The following is a 20,097-nucleotide window of genomic DNA, read 5'->3' on the forward strand; positions in this document are numbered from 1 at the left end:
ATGACTCCTAAACTATAATTTCTAATCTCATGGCTAATTTATTAGTCCTACAAAGGCAGTCTAGACTCCAGGCAAGAAAGAGGCTTGTTTTGGGAAAGGCCTGTTATCTTTTTTTAAACTAGAAACTAGAAACTATGTTCCTCCCAAAGTTAGATCAACCTATGCCCAGGAATGAACAAGGAGAGCTTGGAGGTTAGAAGCAAGATGGAGTTGGTTAGGTTAGGTCTCTTTCACTGCCTAAGGTGTAATTTTGAAGTGGTGGTTTCAATCCCTCTCTTTAGGTTTTATAACTCTTAATCTTAAGATGTTGGCTAATGAAGATGGAAAAAGGGCGAAGACTTCTCTAACTTCTTCCTGCTGATCAGGGGCATAGTGGGGGTAGGTGTTGACCCCAAGGTGAGAGGAGTGGAACCACTTTGCAACTGTCTGATCCTACTCACACAGGGCAGGCTGGGCTTCCAAGGCTTGCATGTTAAAGGCGTTAGTATTGTCATCTATAGTTTTAGTACAGCATTTAAGGGAATAGCATACTATAAGGTAAATGATGACTCTAGGATAAGGAGTGCAGTTCCCAGTTCTAAAAGTAAAAATCTGAGAGCATTAGTTTGAGAACTTGTAGCCCAAAAAGAATTTAGGATTTTGTCCAAACTGCAGAAAAAAACTCAAGAACAGCTAACAACAGGTGTACTATAGTTTTTTCTTTTTAAGCATAATTTTTCTCTCTCCAGACCCCATTTTTATTAAAAACAAATCATGATAGAACTAATTTGTTTACAAAATGAACTTTAGTCTTATTGTAATTGGCCTGGTTATTGCATACAGTGTAGCAAGATTATTTTTCACATAGGCTTTTTAAAATTGGCTTTGGTGAACTCTGTTCTGTAAGGAATCTCGGATAAGGTTTTTTAAAGCCGAGCCCAGCCATGGGCTTGTACCTCAAATACCTATGAGTTGGGAAAATTCCTCTCCTCTTGGGTCCCAGGATAACTTGGGGCTCCTAGGCCTGTTAGAAAGTGACATTCTTTACTTACCACAGGTCAGGAACCTTGTACAGGGACTGTGTGGACAGGGTATGAGGTCAGATTTCCCAAGGGGCTGTTATTGGCTCTATAAGTCAACCTCAATTATTTAAAGAAAGTATGCCATTCCAGTCAAAGCCTTGGTAAAATAACCAGTTTCTCCAATTGTGTCCTGTTACAAAAGAAAACAGATTCTTATTGCACTTATGCAAATAACTGTACTGCCGTAAGTTGAGAATACTCACAAATAGTTTCCAAGGTAGAGAGACAAATATGCTCCAAATTTTGTTCATAGGAATGTATTTTACTAAATTGTTAAAAGCTATAAATAGCTCAAAAGAAAAGTTTTGTTGGCTCTGGAAAACAAAAAGGATCAGCAATGTTTTATGCAAAAAAGTCAGAAAAAGATTACTTTAGTCTTCTAATAGTTCAGTTAACTCCTGTTCTGCTTGATATTCATGAACATTTCAACTCTCTGCGGGAGTCTTGGAAGTTTTTTCTCTTTATTCTAATGTCATAAATTCCAAAGTTATAAGAAATTTGCATTCAAGAGCACCTGTCAAAGTTTTATAGCTGATTAGGAAACCACCATTTAAAGAGGATCAAAATAAGGCAACAATTGCCTATGGATGACAAAAAGTCTTAGGGCAGCCATAGTTAAAGACACAATTGACAAGAAAATTTGTTACCTCTGTGGCACACAATAATTTAACATAATTATAATTATTAATGACATCATATACTAAGTCATATCAGAATTATAGGAGTTTCACATAATTTTGGAGCATATACCTATAACACATTTACACAAATACAGCCCAAAGAAAGCCAAACACCATTTTAAATTTGATAGTGCTTCCTGTATGATTTTTATACCATATAAGCCAACACATCATTTTTGGACTTCAGGGGACCTAATGTCTAAAGGATTAATTAGGTCAGAAAGTGACATACTTTATAATTTGATTTTGGAAAGTTTGTCAATTATCAAAGGCTTAAAACACTGGATATCACAAATTAGGATCACAGTTTATTTACTTATCCGAGGTGGTAACTCGAAAAAAATATATTTTTTAAGGCAAAACCCTTTACTCTGAATAGTTTTAGTTTTCCAAACAAGACCCAATGGAGATAGCATGAGGCCAACTGATATCTTGTCCTTCCTCCCCCTTTTTCCCTGCCATTTACCCAAAAGGGCAAAAAAACCCCTTTCATTATCTCATTATCTTTTAATATTACATAAAAATCTTTTTCAAATGAGAAAACCAAATTTCATGTTTGCATTAGTGCATCTTCAATGTTAAAGCTAGTTTTTTAAATAAAATATTATAAATATTTTATTTATATATATAAATATATATAAAAATATATAAATATTTATATATATAGGGCTATGATATGAACCATCAAATTACTGTCCTCTGGATGGCAGAAACCAAGGGAAAGTCCCACATGGTCACAAGGTTAAGCTCATAAGGACACAACACAAGATAGAGAAATTTCATCCAGTATTGGTTTCAGGGACCCACAGCAAAGTTTGTAACTGACCAGCCTGCTGGGCTGGCTTGAAAAGCAGCCTTATAGGGGCCCTAAACCCTCATTGTATCCTGTGATACCTATTATAGAATGACACAGAAAGACAAATTCTTAGCACAAAGCACACCAGATTTGCTACAGCCTAAGACTAGTTTCACAAATCCTTTTTTCTATCAATCAGACTCATGCAGAGCAGACAAGTAGTGATGTCTACCATTTACATACACACACAGAGAAAGACAGAGAGAGAAAGAGACCAGAAACTTGGCTGGTAAGAATTTCATATGCGTTTTTTTTTTTGCTGGCATACCAGGTTTCCGGGTTCCTTTTCTCTGCAGCTTCCAGAAGAATGGAGCAACTTTTGATGACCCTATTGATGTGCCATAGCTGTGGGGTTCAAGCCACTTTACAAAAGCCACCTTTTCTGTTTTATGGAACCATAGACAAAAGATTTTCAGTTTTGCAAGATGTTGTCTAATGGGCTGCATGGGGAACTGAATTAACATTTTCCGTTCTAGCAAAATACACGTAACAAAACAGACACCAGTCACCTCATTCAGCACCCAATATCAACCTGGCAAAGCTCAAATTTTCTCCTCTTGGTCCCCTGTTGTCTTTGATCCTCTCCAGGTGGGGAAGGATGACCTCTGAGTGGTAATTCACAATGGGTGGTCTCTGGGCAAGGTGAAGAGTGGATAGTCACCCTGAGACAGGTCTGTTGAGCATTCTTTTGGGCTCATGGAATGTGACCAGACAAGGAAAGTTCTCTGAGTTAGGACTGTGGGACTTCCATTGACAATTCCTTCTGAGATCCCCTCCACATATACGAACATACACTAAGACAAGATGGACAGAAGGCCTTCCAAATCAGATTCCTAATCAAGAACTCCAAGAGTATCTCTTCTAAACTATCCTCCTATTCTTAGTCTGAGAAATCTCCCTGAAATCTTCCTGATTGAGGAGAAATCTCCTGAACCAAGACTTCCTACTAGTTAGGGAGAGCCAACCACGACTCCCAGGAGCTGAACCGAGACAGACACCCCACAGCGGGGCTATAGACAAACCAAGACCCCCAAAGAAGCTGAACTAGATAGACACCCCGTGGTGGAGCTACAAACAGATACCCCACAATGGGGCTGTGGACAGACACCCCATCATGGGGCTACCGAACCATTTGGGAGAAAGAAGGAGGCATTGGCAATGCCTAGGATACTCACCAAACCAGACACCTTGTAATGGAGTTACAGCTACAGATACTCTGCCATGGAGCTACAGATACCCTGTGAGGGGGCTACAGTTACGGGATGTCTCACCAGGACTATTTCTGTATTACAATTAAATCCATGCACATTGGGTGGGCAGCACCCTGCCAAGAGTAGCAGAATCAGCCCCCAGTCCAAGAGAGCTAGGCAGCCACTTGGGCTGGCCTCTGGATCCATTGCCAGAGTGGAGCTACTGAACCATGGGCTGGTAGTCACAAGGGCATTCCTGGACGAGCCCCCAGATTTGTAACCACCCAATGGGTTCACCTTGCTGCTGCATGGACAAAATCAATTTATCATGATGGGAATTACAATAGAGAAAGAGTAATTTATGCAGAGCCTTCTATGCAGGAGACTGGAGTTTTTTTATTACTGAAATCAGTCTCCAATAGAGTTTGACTAATGAGGTACAGTGGTGTATGCTAAAACCATATGCAGAGCCTTCTATGCAGGAGACTGGAGTTTTTTTATTACTGAAATCAGTCTCCAATAGAGTTTGACTAATGAGGTACAGTGGTGTATGCTAAAACCAAGAGAGCATGCAAATGTATCTATAAAGGTCCTGTCCTCATTATCTTCATCAATAGATAAATTTTTGTAAGTCTGCCTTTCAATCATATTATATAGAAAGTGGTAGGCCAGGTGCAGTGGCTCACACCTGTAATCCCAGCACTTTGGGAGGCTGAGCTGGGTGGATCAATTGAGGTCAGGAGTTTGAGACCAGCCTGGCCAACATGGTGAAACCCCGTCTGTACTAAAAATACAGAAATTAGCTTGGTGTGGTGGCGTGGGCCTGTAGCCCAGCTACTCAGGAGGCTGAGGCAGGTGAATTGCTTGAACCTTGGAGGTGGAGGTCAACATTGCACCACTGCACTCCAGCCTTGGTGACAGAGTGAGACTCCATCTCAAAAAGAAGGAAAGAAAGAAAGAAAGAAAGAGAGTGGTAATTAACTTACTTTTCTGTTATTTGCTGAGAAAAAATGGGGTATAGATGTCAATCCTACAGAAAGTTGTAAGTTTTAGAACATACTCATTCACTTGTTTCAATATCTTCAGGATATGGGAAGTTGGGCTTGTTTAATATCTCATATTAAATTTTCTGTTTAACCTTCTTTCTCTCTCTCTACCCCTCCTCCTCTCCTTCCCTTACCCCTGCTTGAAGCTATTATCTCTTAGTGAATTGGGTGTATGCCTAAAATCACAGTCAAAACATCTAGAAAAACTAGGATTATAACTGTAGTCTCTTAACTCACAGAGTTTGCTTTTTTCAGTGTATCAGTTGCTTAATAAAATTTGTCCTGTGAATTTTTAAAAAATCATAATAAAGCAGTCTAATATAGTGGATAAATCTATCCACTTTGGAATCAGGTTCAAATATCAGTTCTGCAACTTACTAGCTTTGCAACTTGGGTCAAGCAGTGTATCTCTCCAAGCCTCAGTTTCCTCATACATAATAATATGACATATTAATATCTACTTCAAAAGATTAGATGAGAAGAGTAAAGTACATGACGTGTTTGTGGGTGTGTGTATATAGATATAGCATGTATGGGATATAGTAATTTAATATTTCTATTATTCCTATAATAATATCTTTTTTATTTTTTTGTTTTATAGATGCGGCCATCATGGTCTCTTGCTGTGCTATTTCTTGGTCAACTGTTGATTATCAAGTAGCTTTAAGAAAATCCTTGCCTGACAAAAAGCTTCTTAATGGATTATGTCCCAAAATCACATATCTCTTTTACAAGTTGTTTACATTATTATCGTGGATGCTGAGTGTTGTACTTCTACTATTCTTAAATGTTAAGATTGCTTTATTTCTGTTGTTATTTATTTGGTTGTTAGGTATAATATGGGCATTTAAAAAGAACACCCAGTTTTGTACTTCTGTATGTATGGAATTCTTATATAGGATTGTTGTTGGATTCATTCTTATCTTTACATTTTTTAATATTAAGGGACAGAATACCAAGTGTCCAATGTCTTGTTATTATATTGTTAGGGTACTGGGCACTTTGGGGATATTGACTGTATTCTGGGTTTGCCCCCTCACTATTTTTAATCCAGACTATTTTACACCTATCAGTATAACTATAGTTCTTACTCTTCTTCTTGGAATTCTTTTTCTTATTGTTTATTATGGGACTTTTCACCCAAACAGAAGTGCAGAAACAAAATGTGATGAAATTGATGGAAAACCAGTTCTAAGAGAATGTAGAATGAGATATTTCCTAATGGAATAAGCTATTCATTTATGATATATATTTTCTTATATTTTGTTTCATTGGTTAGTAAAGAAAATGTGTGTTATGTGGGTGTGTTGTCTCTTATTTTTGCCACCTTTAATTTGAAATTAGTTCTGTGAAATAGGAGATACATAATAGTATTTTATTTTTAAAATTAATTTCTCATCTGGTTTGAAGATCTTGGGTACTCAGATATCTTTCTACTACCTGGTAGAGCTGCCATCTTGAGCCTGAAATATAAGAAATGGTCTGGTTTTCATTATGAGAAGGCTGGAATTGAGCTTCCCTCCCATTTTCCTTCCTTGTTCCTGAACTAATACTACTGTACCTGTTATGGAGGACTGCAAAGGGAAGAGAAAAGCAGAACACTTTATTATTTTTTCCTTTATTGTCTTCAGTGCATATATTTGCAGTTGGGGACAGATTGAGTAGAGGAAAAGGGAAGGAAGGGAAAGAAGAAAACGAATTTTTAGCATCTGCTGTGCTTTCATCCATGAAATCTCCAATTCAGTAAGTACAAAAGAGAATTGGTGTGCATTTGAGAGGTCTGATATTTCATTATTTACTTATTTCCTAGCTTTTCTGGATTAATGCACTCTTAACATATAATTATATTAATCCTATTTGTGCTGGAATAGTTGTATCTAAATCATATTTTTAAATTATTTCTGTTTTTAAAAAATTATGGTAAAAACATATAAAATTTACCATCTTAATCACTTTGAGTGTACAGTTCACCAGTGTTAACTGTATTCACCTTGTGCAACAGATCTCAAGGACTTTTTCATCTTGTAAAACTAAGATTTTCTATTTATTGAACAAATCCCCATTTCCTCCTTCCCCAAGTCTCTCGCAACCACAATTATGATTTTTTGTTTCTATGAGTTTGATTACTTTAGACACCTTGTTGCTATGGTTTGAATGTGCCCCCCAAATTTCATGTGTTTGAAACTTAATCTCAATTTGTATGTTGATGGCATTTGGAGGTGGTGGGGACTTTGGGCAGTATTTAAGATTATATTAGATAAGGTTATCAGGGTGGGTTCCCCATGATGGGACTGGTGGTTTTATAAGAAGAGGAACAGAGACCTGAGCTAGCACACTCTTGCCCTCACTATTTGATGCCCTCTGCCGTGTTATGATACAGCAAAGAGGCCCTCACCAGATGCCAGTGCCATGCTCTTGGCCTTCCCAGGCTCTAAAACCATGAGTGAAGTAAACTTTTCTTTATAAATTACCCAGTCCCTGGTATTCAGCAGAAAACAGACTAAGACACATATAAGCGTAGTCAAATTGTATTTGTCTTTTGTTACTGGCTTATTTCATTGAGCATAATGTCTTTGAACTTCATATTTTAGCATATGACAAGATTTACTTCTTTTTTTAAGGCTGAATAGTATTCCATTGTATGTATGTGCCACATTTTCTTTATCCATTCATTCATTGATGAATGGATTGATGAATGGATATTTGGGTTGCATCCACCTCTTGGCTATTGTGAATAGTGCAACAGTGAACATGGGTTTACAAATACTTCTTTGAGATTCTGCTTTCAGTTCTTTTGGATATATACTCAGAAGTGGGATTACTTGATCACGTGGTAATTCTGTTTCAAATCCTATTCAGAAGTAGGATTTCTTGATCATATGGTAGTTGTTTTGAGGAACCGTCATACTGTTTCCATAATGGCTGTACTATTTTACAATCCCACCAACATTGCATAAGTGCCCCAGTTTCTCTATATCCTCACCAACACATGTTGTATTCTGTTTTTTTTTCTTTTGATAATGGTCACCCTAATGAATATGAGATGATATTTCTTTGTAGTTTTGATTTGGATTTCTTTAATGATTAGTGATGTTAAGCATCTTTTTATGTGCTTATTGGCCATTCATATATCTTCTTTGGAGAACTGTCTATATTTAATTAAGGGTTAATATCCAGAGTATATAAATAACTTCTGTAACTGAACAACAACAAAAAAGCCTAAATAACCAGATTAAAACTGGGCAAAAACTCAGTAATATGTCCCCTATGCTACTCTTTGAGAAAGTTAAGCAGTGTGAACCATTTACTCTTGTGGGAGGTAGGAAATCTGCGGTTTACCTTGGGCACATGATTCTTGTATAATTACATAGCTCCCTGTTTCTGCATGTTTGGTGTATATATTTGCATGTATGTTTGTGGGGTGAAGGTGAGAAAAGAAGTTAAGCTGCTTGGCAGCACTTGAGTCAGAATCTTTGAGTAATAAAGGGCCAAAAGACTTTGAATCATAAAGTGAAAGTGTTTTCGTTTGTTTCTGAAGATTTAAATGTCTATGTGTTATTATTTCCCTTCAGCCTAGATAATTTATTATAGTTTTTTTCTATAGTTTATGTTTGTTAGTGACAAATTCTTTTTTTATTTTTTAAAAATCTGAACATATCTTTATTTATCTTTCATTCTTGTAGGATATTTTTGTTGGATATAGAGTTCCGAGTTGACAGGTTTTTTTCTTCCTTTAAGTGTTTTAAAGACATCACTCCACTATTGTCTGGTCTCCATTGTTTCTGATAAAAAGTTAGTGATCATTTACATCATTATTCCCGTGTGTAATTTGTTTTTTTCTAGCTATTCTTGAAATTTTTACCTTTAGCCGTTGGTTTGCAGTTGTATGACTACTGTGTTCATGTGTATAGTATTTTTTTTCTAGTTTTTTCTTTGTATGTCTCCTACATAGGGTTCTCCAAGTTTCTTGAACCTGTAAATTTTTGTCTTCTATTATATTTAGGAAGTTTCTGGCCATTATTATTCTCATGCTTTTTCTGCCTCTTTATCTTCTTGGACTCCACTTCCACACGTGTTAGACCTATTGATATTCTCCCACATATTCCTGAGGCTCTGTTCATTTTTTTCCAATTTGTTTCTCTGTTCTCCAGATTGGATTTTTCTTCAGGTTGACATTCCCCCTATCTTCAATCTACTGTTAAGTTAATATAATGAATTTTTAACATTTTTCAGATACTGTATTTTTATATTCTTGAAATTTCCTTGGGTTTTTTTATGGTTTATATTTCTTTGCTAAAATTTTATGTATTTTTATTTATCATAAGCATATTTTTCTTTATAGCCTTGATCATATTTAAAATAGCTGCTTTAAAATATGTCCACTAATTCCAATACCTGGGTCATTTTGGGATTGGTCTCCATTGATTGCCTTTTCTCGAGTAGGGGTTACATTTTCACGTTTGCTCATATGGCTACTAATTTTGAATCGTGTCCTGGATGGTATGAATGATACATTTTAGATCCTCTTGATTATTTTTGTTCTTCAGAGGAACATTTTTTTTTTCTTTACAGCAGGCAGTAACTTGAACTTTAAACTCTGAACTCTAAACAATCTTTATTTAACCTTCAGTGAGCTGCACAGTCTTCCCCTTATATGCATAGTTCAAGGTCAGCCTAAAATTGGGCAGAATTAATATATGAAGTGAGACTTCCTTTCTGTTGGTTCAATTTTTCTCCTAGATTTTCCACCTCGTTTTTCAGCAGTTGTGGTCACCACATACTCTGTTCTCTGGGCCTTGAAACCACTAAAACTGTAGGTTTTTAAATTTGGATTTTGTGTAGTTGGTGTGCTGAGTGGGGTCTGCTCTCACTTAGTGCCATTCCTTCTTCCAGATGTCGACCTCTCTCCAGTGTCTGCTTGCTTTTTTTTGCTGTCAAGTGCTTTGAGGTAATTGTCAGTATTTTGTCCAGAGTTCATAGTTCATAGTGGTTATTTGTGAGATGATTTGTGCAGTAAGAGATAAACCCACCTTCTTATTAATCTATAACATTTTCAGTAATCTTTCTGTAATGTTTGCCAATCTTTCTGCCAGCACTTTGGGAGGCTGAGGCAGGTGGATTACCTGACGTCAGGAGTTTAGGACCACTCTGGTCAACATGGTGAAACCCCATCTCTACTTAAAATACAAAAATTAGCTAGCTGTGGTAGCAGGCGCCTCCAATCCCAGCTACTTGGGAGGCTGAGGAAGGATAATCCCTCGAACTCGGGAGGCAGAAGCTGCAGCGAGCCGAGATCATGCCATTGCACTCCAGCCTGGGCGACAGAGCGAGACTTGACCTCAAAAAAAAATCTTTCTGTAGTATTTACTTAGACAAGATGTGTAAAGCTTTTTAAGTTTAACATTTAGTCCTCTCTCATCCCTACTTATGACCCTGATAAAAACTGCAATATAGTTATTATTATCATCACTACCCTTTATCTGAGAGAACCAAGGTTCATAGAGTTTAAGTAATTTGCCAAAGTCCACACAGATCAAATCTCGGATTTTTCACCTCAAATCCAGTTTATTTTTTGTGAAACCAAGCTATCTTTATCTGACAAATAGGTTACCTACAGCTATGCTAAGTTATGCATGATTTAAAAATTATTATTTTTGTGATAGAGTCTTGCTCTGTCACCCAGGCTGGAGTGCAGTGGTGCAATCATGGCTCACCACAACCTCCACCTCCTGGGTTCACGTGATTGTTGTGCCTCAGCCACCCAGGTAGCTGGGACTACAGGTGTGCACCGCCACGCCTGGCTAATTTTTGTATTTTTAGTAGAGATTGGGTTTTGCCATGTTGGCCTGGCTGGTCTTAAACTCTTGGCCTCAAGTGATCTACCTGCCTCGGCCTCCCAAAGTGCTGGGATTACAGGCATGAGTTACCATGCCAGCCTAAATGATTTATTTGCCTATGATATAGTTTTTAAAAAAAAGTCTAGCCTAAATATTTTTCAGCTTTAGCTCAAGGTAGAGCTGGAATTGTGTCACTGTTAGCTTGAATAATCCAATTAACAATATATGTAATGGGAAAAAGGGTAGTAAATAATATATTATACTACTAAGGAGCTTGAATGCTAAGTGTCCCACACAAACATAGATTAAGTATTCATTCCATCCAATGAACATTTTCTTATTGGTTTTATAGCCAAGAAATAAATGGGAAGATCCTGGTCAGATGTTTTGGCTAAATAGTAAGCTTTTAAAATGAACTTTTAATATAGAATGAACTTAATTTTATCCTCTTATGTTCTATATGGTTCAGTCATGGCTTTATAAGACTTAAATTTCCGCAACCAAATTTTGAGCTTTTTCTAGATTATTATGTGCATATAAAAGGCCTTTTGAAATTTAAAAAAGAAAAATAATTATGAGCAATACTTTCGTAAAAGAACACTCATATGCACCTATATACATTCACATCTTCAAATATGAATACTCTCCTCATAGACTAGTGGTTCTCAACCTTTATTGTGCATCCGGATCACCTGGAGTGCTTATTGAAACACATTGCTGGCCCCTATCCCGAGTTTCTTTTTAGTAGGCATTAGGTAGGGCTTGAAATTTGCATGTTTAAAAAAGTTCCCGGATGTTGCTGATGCTGCTGTTCTCCCCTCTCTTCTTTGAGAATCCCGGTTGACTTTTGAAGGCTATCAGTTAATAACTAGTTTCAAAACAGCCACTAGAGGGCAGTGGAACCACAGAGAAATTGGACGTGCTGCTTAATTTGTTCCCTGGTTTATGGGATCAACTATGTATTGCTAACAAGCCAGGAGAACACCAAAGCCAAACATTAATTTCTCGCACAATATCTTGATGCTCATTTCCAATTGTAAATCTTGTCCTTGTGATTGTGGGGGTCAGAGATATATAATGCATCTCTAACTCTGGCTGATGCCCCACTTAATGATTACAATAAATTCAAAGTTGGACTTTTCTAGGTGAGCATTTGCACATATACATAGTAGTCTTTGGGGTTAACATGAACCATTTGTGGTTTCCCAAAGAGGCTATATTTTGATATTAGATCTAGTTTGTTACAGAGATGATTATGTAGTTAAATGGTATCCTTCATTTTAAGATTTGTGCCTTTTATTTTGTGAAAGTGGGACTTAAGTACTTTTTAAAAATGTTAAACAGTATATAATAAATATATAATTATATACAGTAAAATAAACAGCATATAGTATATAATTATATTCCATAGAGAATACGATTATACATTCATATCTTCAAATATGAATACTATGCTTCTCATAGACTAGTGGTTCTCATCCTTTAGTGTGCATCAGAATCACCTGAAGTGCTTATTGAAACAGAATAAAGAATATAGAATATAAAGAATATAATTATATATAATATAAAATATAATTATATATAAAACAAATAAAGTAAAATATATTGTAAATATATGATATATACAAATATATAATGTATAAAATATATAAAATATAATTATATTATAATTATATTCTTCATGGAATATAAAGATCACAGAGTATAGGGAATTTGCTGTTTCTTTCTTTTAGATATATTGCTTTGATGGTAGGAAAGGACTAGAGGAAAATGAAAAGATGTAGTTTGCAGGAATGTTATATTTTCTTTTTGCCTAGACTGGTACAGAACTTGAAAATTTCTTTGCTGCTGTTGCTGCACTTTAAAAATTCTGTCTTGATAGTGCTATGGTTTGAATGTTTGTCTTCTCCAAAACTCATGCTTAAACTTAATCCCCAATGTGGCAGTATTGAGAGGTGGGGCCTTTTTTTTTTTTTCAGATTCAGGAGTATATGTGCAGATTTGTTACACTGGTATATTGTGTGATGCTGAGGTTTTAGCGTCTATTGATCCCATTGTCCAAGTAGTAAACATAGTACATGATGGATAAATTTTCAACCCTTGCCCTCCTCCGTGTCTTCTCCCTTTTGGAATCCCCAGTGTTTATTGTTCCCATCTCTGTGTCCATGTGTACCCATTGTTTAGCTCCCACTTATAAGTGAGAACATGTGGTTTTCCGTTTCTGTGTTAATTCACTTACGATAATGGCCTCCAGCTATCCATGGTTCTGCAGAGGACATGATTTTGTTCTTATTTATGGCTGTGTAGCATTCTGTGGTGTATATTTACCACATTTTCTTTATTCAGTCCACCATTGATAAACACCTGGGTTGATGCCATGTCTTTGTTATTGTGAATAGTGCTGAGATAAACATGAGTGCAGGTGACTTTTTGGTAGAATGGTTTATTTTCCTTTGGATATATACCCAGTAATGGTATTGCTGGGTTGAATGGTAATTCTGTTTTTAGTTCTTTGAGAAATCTCCAAACTGCTTTCCACAGGGGATTGGGTCATGAATGCATTGCCTTACGAATGAATTTATCCATTCATAGATTAGTGGATTAATAGGTTAATACATTAATGGGTTATCATGGGAGTGGTACTGGTGGCTTTTTAAGAAGTAGAAGAGAGACCTGAGCTAGCATAGTCAGCCCCCTTGCTATGGGATGCCCTGTGTGGCCTTGAGACTCTGCAGAGAGTTCCCACCAGCAAGAAGGGCCTCACCAGATGTGGTCCCTTGACCTTGGACTTCCCAGCCTCCTGAACTGTAAGAAATACATTTGTTTCTTTATAAATTACCCAGTGTCAGGTATTCTGTTATAATCAACAGAAAACAGATTAAGATAGATAGGTAGAGTCTTAGATACCTTTCTGAGTAGTCTTAATTCTTGGCTTGAGGCAACAATTACTTTTAATTGCAATGTGGAAATTTTTATTTAAAGTCCAAAGACTGGAGTTTGATTCCTAGACTTGACATTGTTTTTTGGATGACATTGATGAGTCATTTAAGACCCAGTTTCTGCATATGTAAAATAAGAATTACATATTTAATAATAATAATGTCTTCATGGACTATTGTGAAAAATCAGTGAGATGCTATATGTGATGGTGTTTTGTAGACTTTTACTATCCCTGAAATTTTCTGTTTTTGATATTCTTTCACCAAGATAGTATTTTTTGAACTTGATTTTGATGTTGTTATTATATCTTTGTAAAATTACTTCCACATGTACGAGACAGCAATAATCATATAAAAATTTAGAATTATATTAACGACAGTAGCGGCCCATCTGGAATGGCCGCTGTGAAGAAGTGGGTTGCAGTGGGGGAGGTGTGGCTGGGGCTGCCCTGTTCTGCAGAGCCAGCAGGAGCAGGAGCAGGTGGGAGCCCTGCCCCCTACTGAGTCAGTGGGAGACCTGTGCTCCTGGGTGCAGCTGTAGCTGCCCAGCTGCAGCTCTAGACCTGGGCATCCCTGCACTCGCAGGGGCCCAGGAAGCCCCCTTCCCCCCACAGGCTTGGAAGTGCCTGCTCCTGCTTTCTAGTCTCTCCCCACTCCTGGCACCTTCTCTGGTGTGGAGCAAAGTTGGAGCCAAGCCTGGGTGCTATTGTGACCTGGCTGGGTGTGTGTGCACTCAGAGAGGCACTAACATGCCAGCCCCCTGCAACCTTGGCTCCCTCTAGACTTTGGGTGTTGACAAACGTGTGGGAGGGAGGCTGGTGGGGGCTGAGGGTGGCTCTGTGCAGGTCTGCAGGTGCCCCTTGGCACGAGGAGCCTGGGCGCTGTGGACGGCATGTTGATGGTGGCAGGAGGCAGACAGGTTCCTGGTGGAAAAGGGCAGGTTCCCAGTGAAGCCCCACCTTCTAGCCAGGGACAGCCTGAAGCCTGGAGGCCAGGCTGTCAGTTCTGGGTAGAATCCGCTGCCCAGATGAGAACTTATGGTGCTTTTTCTGGGCTTGCCCATAGCTGCCCATGGACCAATTAGCATGCACTTCCTCCCTTCTGAGCCCACAAAAACCCCAGACTCAGCCAGACTCACACAGACATTGGGAATACAAGCTCTGGGGAGGAGCTACCTACTTCAGGTCTCCTCAACTCTTCAGGATGACCTGCCTGCATAAAGGAGCTACCCACCATAGGTCTCCTCTCTGCTGAGAGCTGAACACTTACCTGGACGACCTGCCTGTGGAAAGGAGCTACCCACCATGGGTATCCTCTCTGCTGAGAGCTGGGCATTCATCGGGATGACCTGCCTATAGAAAGTAGCTACCCAAAGGAGTGACCCACTTCAGGTCTCCTGAGAGTTGTTCTGTCGCTCAATGAAGATCTTCTCTGCATTGCTTACCCTCCAGTTGTTTGTGTACCTCACTCTTCCTGGATGTGGGACAAGAGCTTGGGGCCTGCTGAATGGTGTGACTGAAAGAGCTGTAATACAAACGGGGCTGAAACATGCTCCATGCCTGCCACATTGTAGGTGACGAGAAGGAGAGAAGAGCTGCAGCCCTTCTGGGAGTCCAGACCTCAGGGCTCCCCAAGCCAGGGCTGTGACACACTGTAACACCCTCTTTGGAGTTCTGTGGTTACTTGTGCCTCCAAGCTTTCAGGTGCCACCAAATTCCCTTTGTCTAGATGTTGGTGCCTGCAGCAGAAGCCACTTGTGGTACATTTGGTCCAGCCACAGCCTCACATGGAGCCGGCATCTGTGCCAGTGCCTGGAGCTGCCCCCCTGCTGCAGATGGCACGCCTGGCTGTGCACAGTGGCTGGACCCATGCTTGCTCACTCACACACCTCTCACCACTCTGTGCCTGGCTCACCCTTGGCAGGCATGGGATCCAGGCCAGTAGTGCGAGTTGAGTGCAGCCTGCCAGGCCGTTTGGGTGGAACGAACCCAGCAGGTGCAAGCAAACCCCAAGCAGAGGCATCACCGGCCACAGAGGTTTCTGGCTGGTGACAGACCAGCCACCCTAGGGTATCACTGTGACTATATGACAAATAGGTTTAATCCTTTTGCATATAACATTTTAGTTTTTCATTAGACTGTTGCATGTTGTGTTTATTCCTGATATTTAGAAAATATAATCTGCTGAGACTGTTAAATACAAGTAGTGATTAGATCAGGAATAAGGCTTAAATTGCAAATTATTTTCTGGGATTTGGAAGTATGTATAAATGCGTGTGTGTGTGTGGTGTGTGTATGCAAGAATGCACTTATGTGCATGGTAGGATTTCATCAAATATTTATTGATAAATATTATTTCTCTTATTTTTTTTCTGAACTATAGAGCCCCTTTAGCTATGGTTGCTTTAAGGTTAAACAATGGTTTTATTTATAGTTTTGTTTTGTGTCTGGTAGTGTGTCTTGCTAACTGGAATATGAGGTCATATAGATTAGGGATTGCATTTCTGTGTTGCTCTGTGAACTTTGCATAGAATTTCTAGGAGTTTCTATTAACAGCAGAATACTGTTACTTTTTCTGAGCTCCTAGAAAAGTGAATGGAGTATATTTTTTTCCCCTAGGAAAATCATCTGATTCCACTTTGGGAGCAATAAATCAATCCATCAGCATGTGCTTTGGAGGGCTGTCTATGTATTCAGTCATGTTCTGGGATAAGTCTTAATAAATATCTGTTAAATAACTGATTGGTTACCACTCCAGAGGAGTGATTTAGGTTTTCTTGGTATCTGTAGATGTACAGCTTTTTAAAAAATTGCAGGTAAAATAACTTTTTTTCATTCTCCAAGGATATGAAGATTGCCATTGGAGTCTGCTCTTCCTTTTAGAAAACAACTTTCTTGATATATAATTCATACAATTCAACTGTTTAAAGTATAAAATTCAATGGTTTTTAGCCTAGTCATTAAAATAGACTAAAACCATTAAACTTTTCTAATCTTTAACTATCACCACAATTAACTTTAGAACATTTTCATTACCTACAAAAATAAACTGTTACTTTTATCCTTTCTGTGATGGTTAATTTTATGTGTCAATTTGGCTGGGCCATGATGCCCAGGTAAGTGGTAAAAAATGTTGTACTGGATATTTCTGTGTAGATGTTTTTGGATGAGATTAATATTTAAACGAATGGACTTGGAGCAAAACATGTTGCCCTCCGTAGTGTGGATGGGCCTCATCTATTTAGTTGAACACGTGAATAGAACAGATGACTTACCTGCCTCAAGCAAGAGAGAATTCTGGCCTTCAGACTTGAACTGCAGTATTGGCTCATGCTATTTATAGCTTGCTGGCCCACCCTGCTGATTTTGGGCTTGCCAGCCTCCATAATTGTGATAGTTATTATTATTTTTGAGATGGAGTCTCACTCTGTCGCCCAGGCTGGAGTGCAGTGGCGCGATTCGGCTCACTGCAGCCTCCGCCTTCCGGAGGTTTAAGGGATTCTCCTGCCTCAGCCTCCCAAGTAGCTGGGATTACAGGCACCTGCCACCATGGCTGGCTAATTTTTGTATTTTTAGTAGAGATGGGGTTTCACCGTGTTGGCCAGGCTGTCTTGAATTCCTGACCTCAAGTGATCTACCCGACTCAACCTCCCAAGTTTCTGGGATTACAGGTGTGAGCCACCATGCCCGGCCTGTGATAGTTAATTTTAGGTGTCAACTTGACTGGGTAAAGGGATACCCAGATACCTGGTAAAGCATTATTTCTGGGTGTGGTTGTGAGGCTACTTCTTGAAGAGATTGACATTTGAATCAGTGGACTAAGTAAGGAAGATGTACCCTCACCCAATATGGGTAGGTACCATACGATCATTTGAGGGCCTGGATGGAACAAAAAGCCAGAGGAAAGGTGATTTGCCATTTCTTCTGGAGCTGAGATATCTATCTTCTCCTGCCCTTGGACACCAGAACTTCAAGTTCTCTGGCCTTTGGACTCTGAGAGTTGTGACAAAACCTCCACACCTGCTCTGTCACCCCATATTCTGAGGTCTTTGGGCTCGAAGTAAAAGTTATACCATCAGTTTCCCTTGTTCTCACACCTTTGGACTTGGACTGAGCTATGCCACCAGCTTCCTTGGTTTTCCAGTTTGCAGACGTAATATTGTGGGACTTCTCAGCTTCCATAATCACATGAACCAATTCCCATAATAAAGCCCATCTCATGTATCTCTCTTTATACCCTATTGGTTCTGTTTCTTTGGAGAACCCTGACTAATACAATTGTGTAAGCCAATTCCTTGAAGCAAATCTCTCTATATATTCAACCAATTGATTTTTTGTCTTTGTAGAACCATGATTAATACAACTCTCGCTCCTCCACCCCATTTTCCCTCTCACTGATTCTGGTCCTAAGCAACCACAATCTGCCTTCTGTTTATAGATTTCCCTATTCTGGACTTTCATATGAATGGAATCATATAGGATGTGGTCTTTTGTGACTGGCTTCTTTAAAACACAACATTTAAAAATTTTGATGAAGTCTGTTTTAATGTGTTTTCTGTTGTTATACCTGAATACCCGAGTCCTGGTAATTTGTAAAGGAAAGAGGTTTATTTATCTTACGATTTTAGAGGCTGAGTGGTTCAATATTGAGTGGCCGCATCTGGCTGGCTTCTGGTGAGGGCCTCATGATGCATCATAACATGGCAGATAAGTGGAAGGGGAAGTGGGCATGTGCAGAGACCAAACACGAGAGGCAGCCTCACTTTCCAAACCACTCTCAAGATAACTAATCCAGTCCTGTGAGAGTGAGAATTTACCCATAAAAGGCATTAATCCCCCTTAATGACCTAATCACCTCTTAAAGGCACAAGCTCCCAACATAGCAACAATGAGGACCATGCCTCCACATGAGTTTTGGTGGGGACAAACCATAGCAAAGTCCAGTTTATCAGCTTTTTTCTTGTGCTGCTCAAGATTTTGGTTTCATATTCAAAAAGGTCATAAAGATTTGCTCCTGTGTTTTCTTCTAAGACTTTTATAATATGTGCATTATATTTACATTTAGGTCTTTGATCTATTTGGAGTTGATTTGAGTGTGAGATAAGTGTTTATTCCTTTGCCTATGGCTATCCAGTTACCCCAGTACCATTTGTTGAAAAGACTATTCTTCATTCATTGACTAGTCTTGGCACCCTTATTGAAAATCAGTTGACCTTAGATACATGGATTTATTTCTGGCCTCTCAATTCTGTTCGACCACTCTATAGATCTATTCTTTTGTCAGTACTACACTGTTTTGATTACTGTTGCTTTATAGTAAGTTTTGAAATTGGGAAGTGTGATTCCTCAGTTTATTATTCATTTTCAGCATTATTTTAATTGTCCAGAGTCCCTTGCAATTTCATATGAATTTTAGAATCAGCTTGTCACTTTCTACATAGAAATTAGCTGGGATTCTGATAGGGCTTGCATCTATGGATCAGTTTGGGGAATACTGCCATTTAAGTAGTATTGAATATTTTGGTCCATGAACATGAGATGTTTTTTCCATTTATTTAGATGTTTTGTTTCTTTCAACAATGTTTTTATAGATTTCAGAGTATAAGTTTTGTACTTCTGTTAAATTTATTCCTAAGTGTTATATCCTTTTTGATGCTACTGTGAATAGAATTGTTTTCTTAATTTCATTTTTGGATTGCTCATTGCAAATGTATAGACATACTGTTGATTTTTGTATATTAATCTTGAAGTCTTGCTGAACTTATTCACTAGCTCCAGTAGTTTTTTGGGCTACTTTAAGATTTCTACATATAGGATCATGTCATCTGCAAATAGAGATCATTTGCCTCCTCTTCCAATTTGGATACCTTTTATTTCTTTTCCTTGTTTAATGCCATGGCTAGAACCTCAGTACAATGTCGAATAGAAGTGGTGAGGGTGGACATCCCTGTCTTGTGGCTTATCTTAAGGGGAAGCATCCAGTCTTGCACCACTAAGTATGATGTTAACTGTGGGTATTTATAGATGCTCTTCATTAGGTTGAGGAAATTTCCTCCTATTCCTATTTATTGAATTTTTTTTTATCATGAAAGGGTAATGGATTTTTTTTCAAATTCTTTTTCTGTGTCTATTGAGATAATCATGTGATTTTTGTTTTTTAGGTTACTTATATGACCTATTACATTATTTGAGTTTTGGATGTTTAACTTTGAATTCTTGGTGAAATCTCATTTGGTTACGAATTTTCTCATTTCTCCTCTCCTGATACTCCCTTTATGTGCATGTTGGTGCATTTAATGCTGTCCCATATTTCTGTGAGGGTCTGTTTATTTTTTCCTCATCATTTTTTTTCTCTCTGTTCCTTTGCATGCATAATCTCTGTCAATTTATCTTCTAGTTTGCAAGTTCTTTTTTCTTTCAATTCAAACATCCTGTTGAGACCTTCTAGCAAATAAATTACTTCAGTTACTATACTTCTCAACTCCAGAA

At 38.4% G+C, this 20,097-nt stretch overlaps 1 protein-coding gene and 1 long non-coding RNA gene across 6 annotated transcripts in view; both read left to right on the top strand.

The window, feature by feature from the left end:
* The window catches only part of XKR9 (XK related 9), a 125,950-nt gene extending 119,820 nt beyond the window's left edge, over nucleotides 1-6,130 (top strand). For all 5 annotated transcript variants that reach the window (XM_063668875.1, XM_054498142.2, XM_063668876.1 and 2 more), the window contains one exon: nucleotides 5,435-6,130. In XM_063668875.1, the coding sequence (XP_063524945.1) occupies nucleotides 5,435-6,063 (629 nt within the window). In that variant the 3' untranslated portion in view covers nucleotides 6,064-6,130. The remainder of the gene's footprint in view (nucleotides 1-5,434) is intronic.
* Nucleotides 6,131-6,523: 393 nt separating this feature from the next.
* The window catches only part of LOC134740017 (uncharacterized), a 46,460-nt gene continuing 32,886 nt past the window's right edge, over nucleotides 6,524-20,097 (top strand). The window contains exon 1 of the long non-coding RNA XR_010127231.1: nucleotides 6,524-6,576. This is a non-coding gene — a long non-coding RNA (uncharacterized LOC134740017). The remainder of the gene's footprint in view (nucleotides 6,577-20,097) is intronic.

This window comes from Pongo pygmaeus, chromosome 7 (assembly GCF_028885625.2).
Source record: "Pongo pygmaeus isolate AG05252 chromosome 7, NHGRI_mPonPyg2-v2.0_pri, whole genome shotgun sequence".
NCBI lineage: Eukaryota > Metazoa > Chordata > Mammalia > Primates > Hominidae > Pongo > Pongo pygmaeus.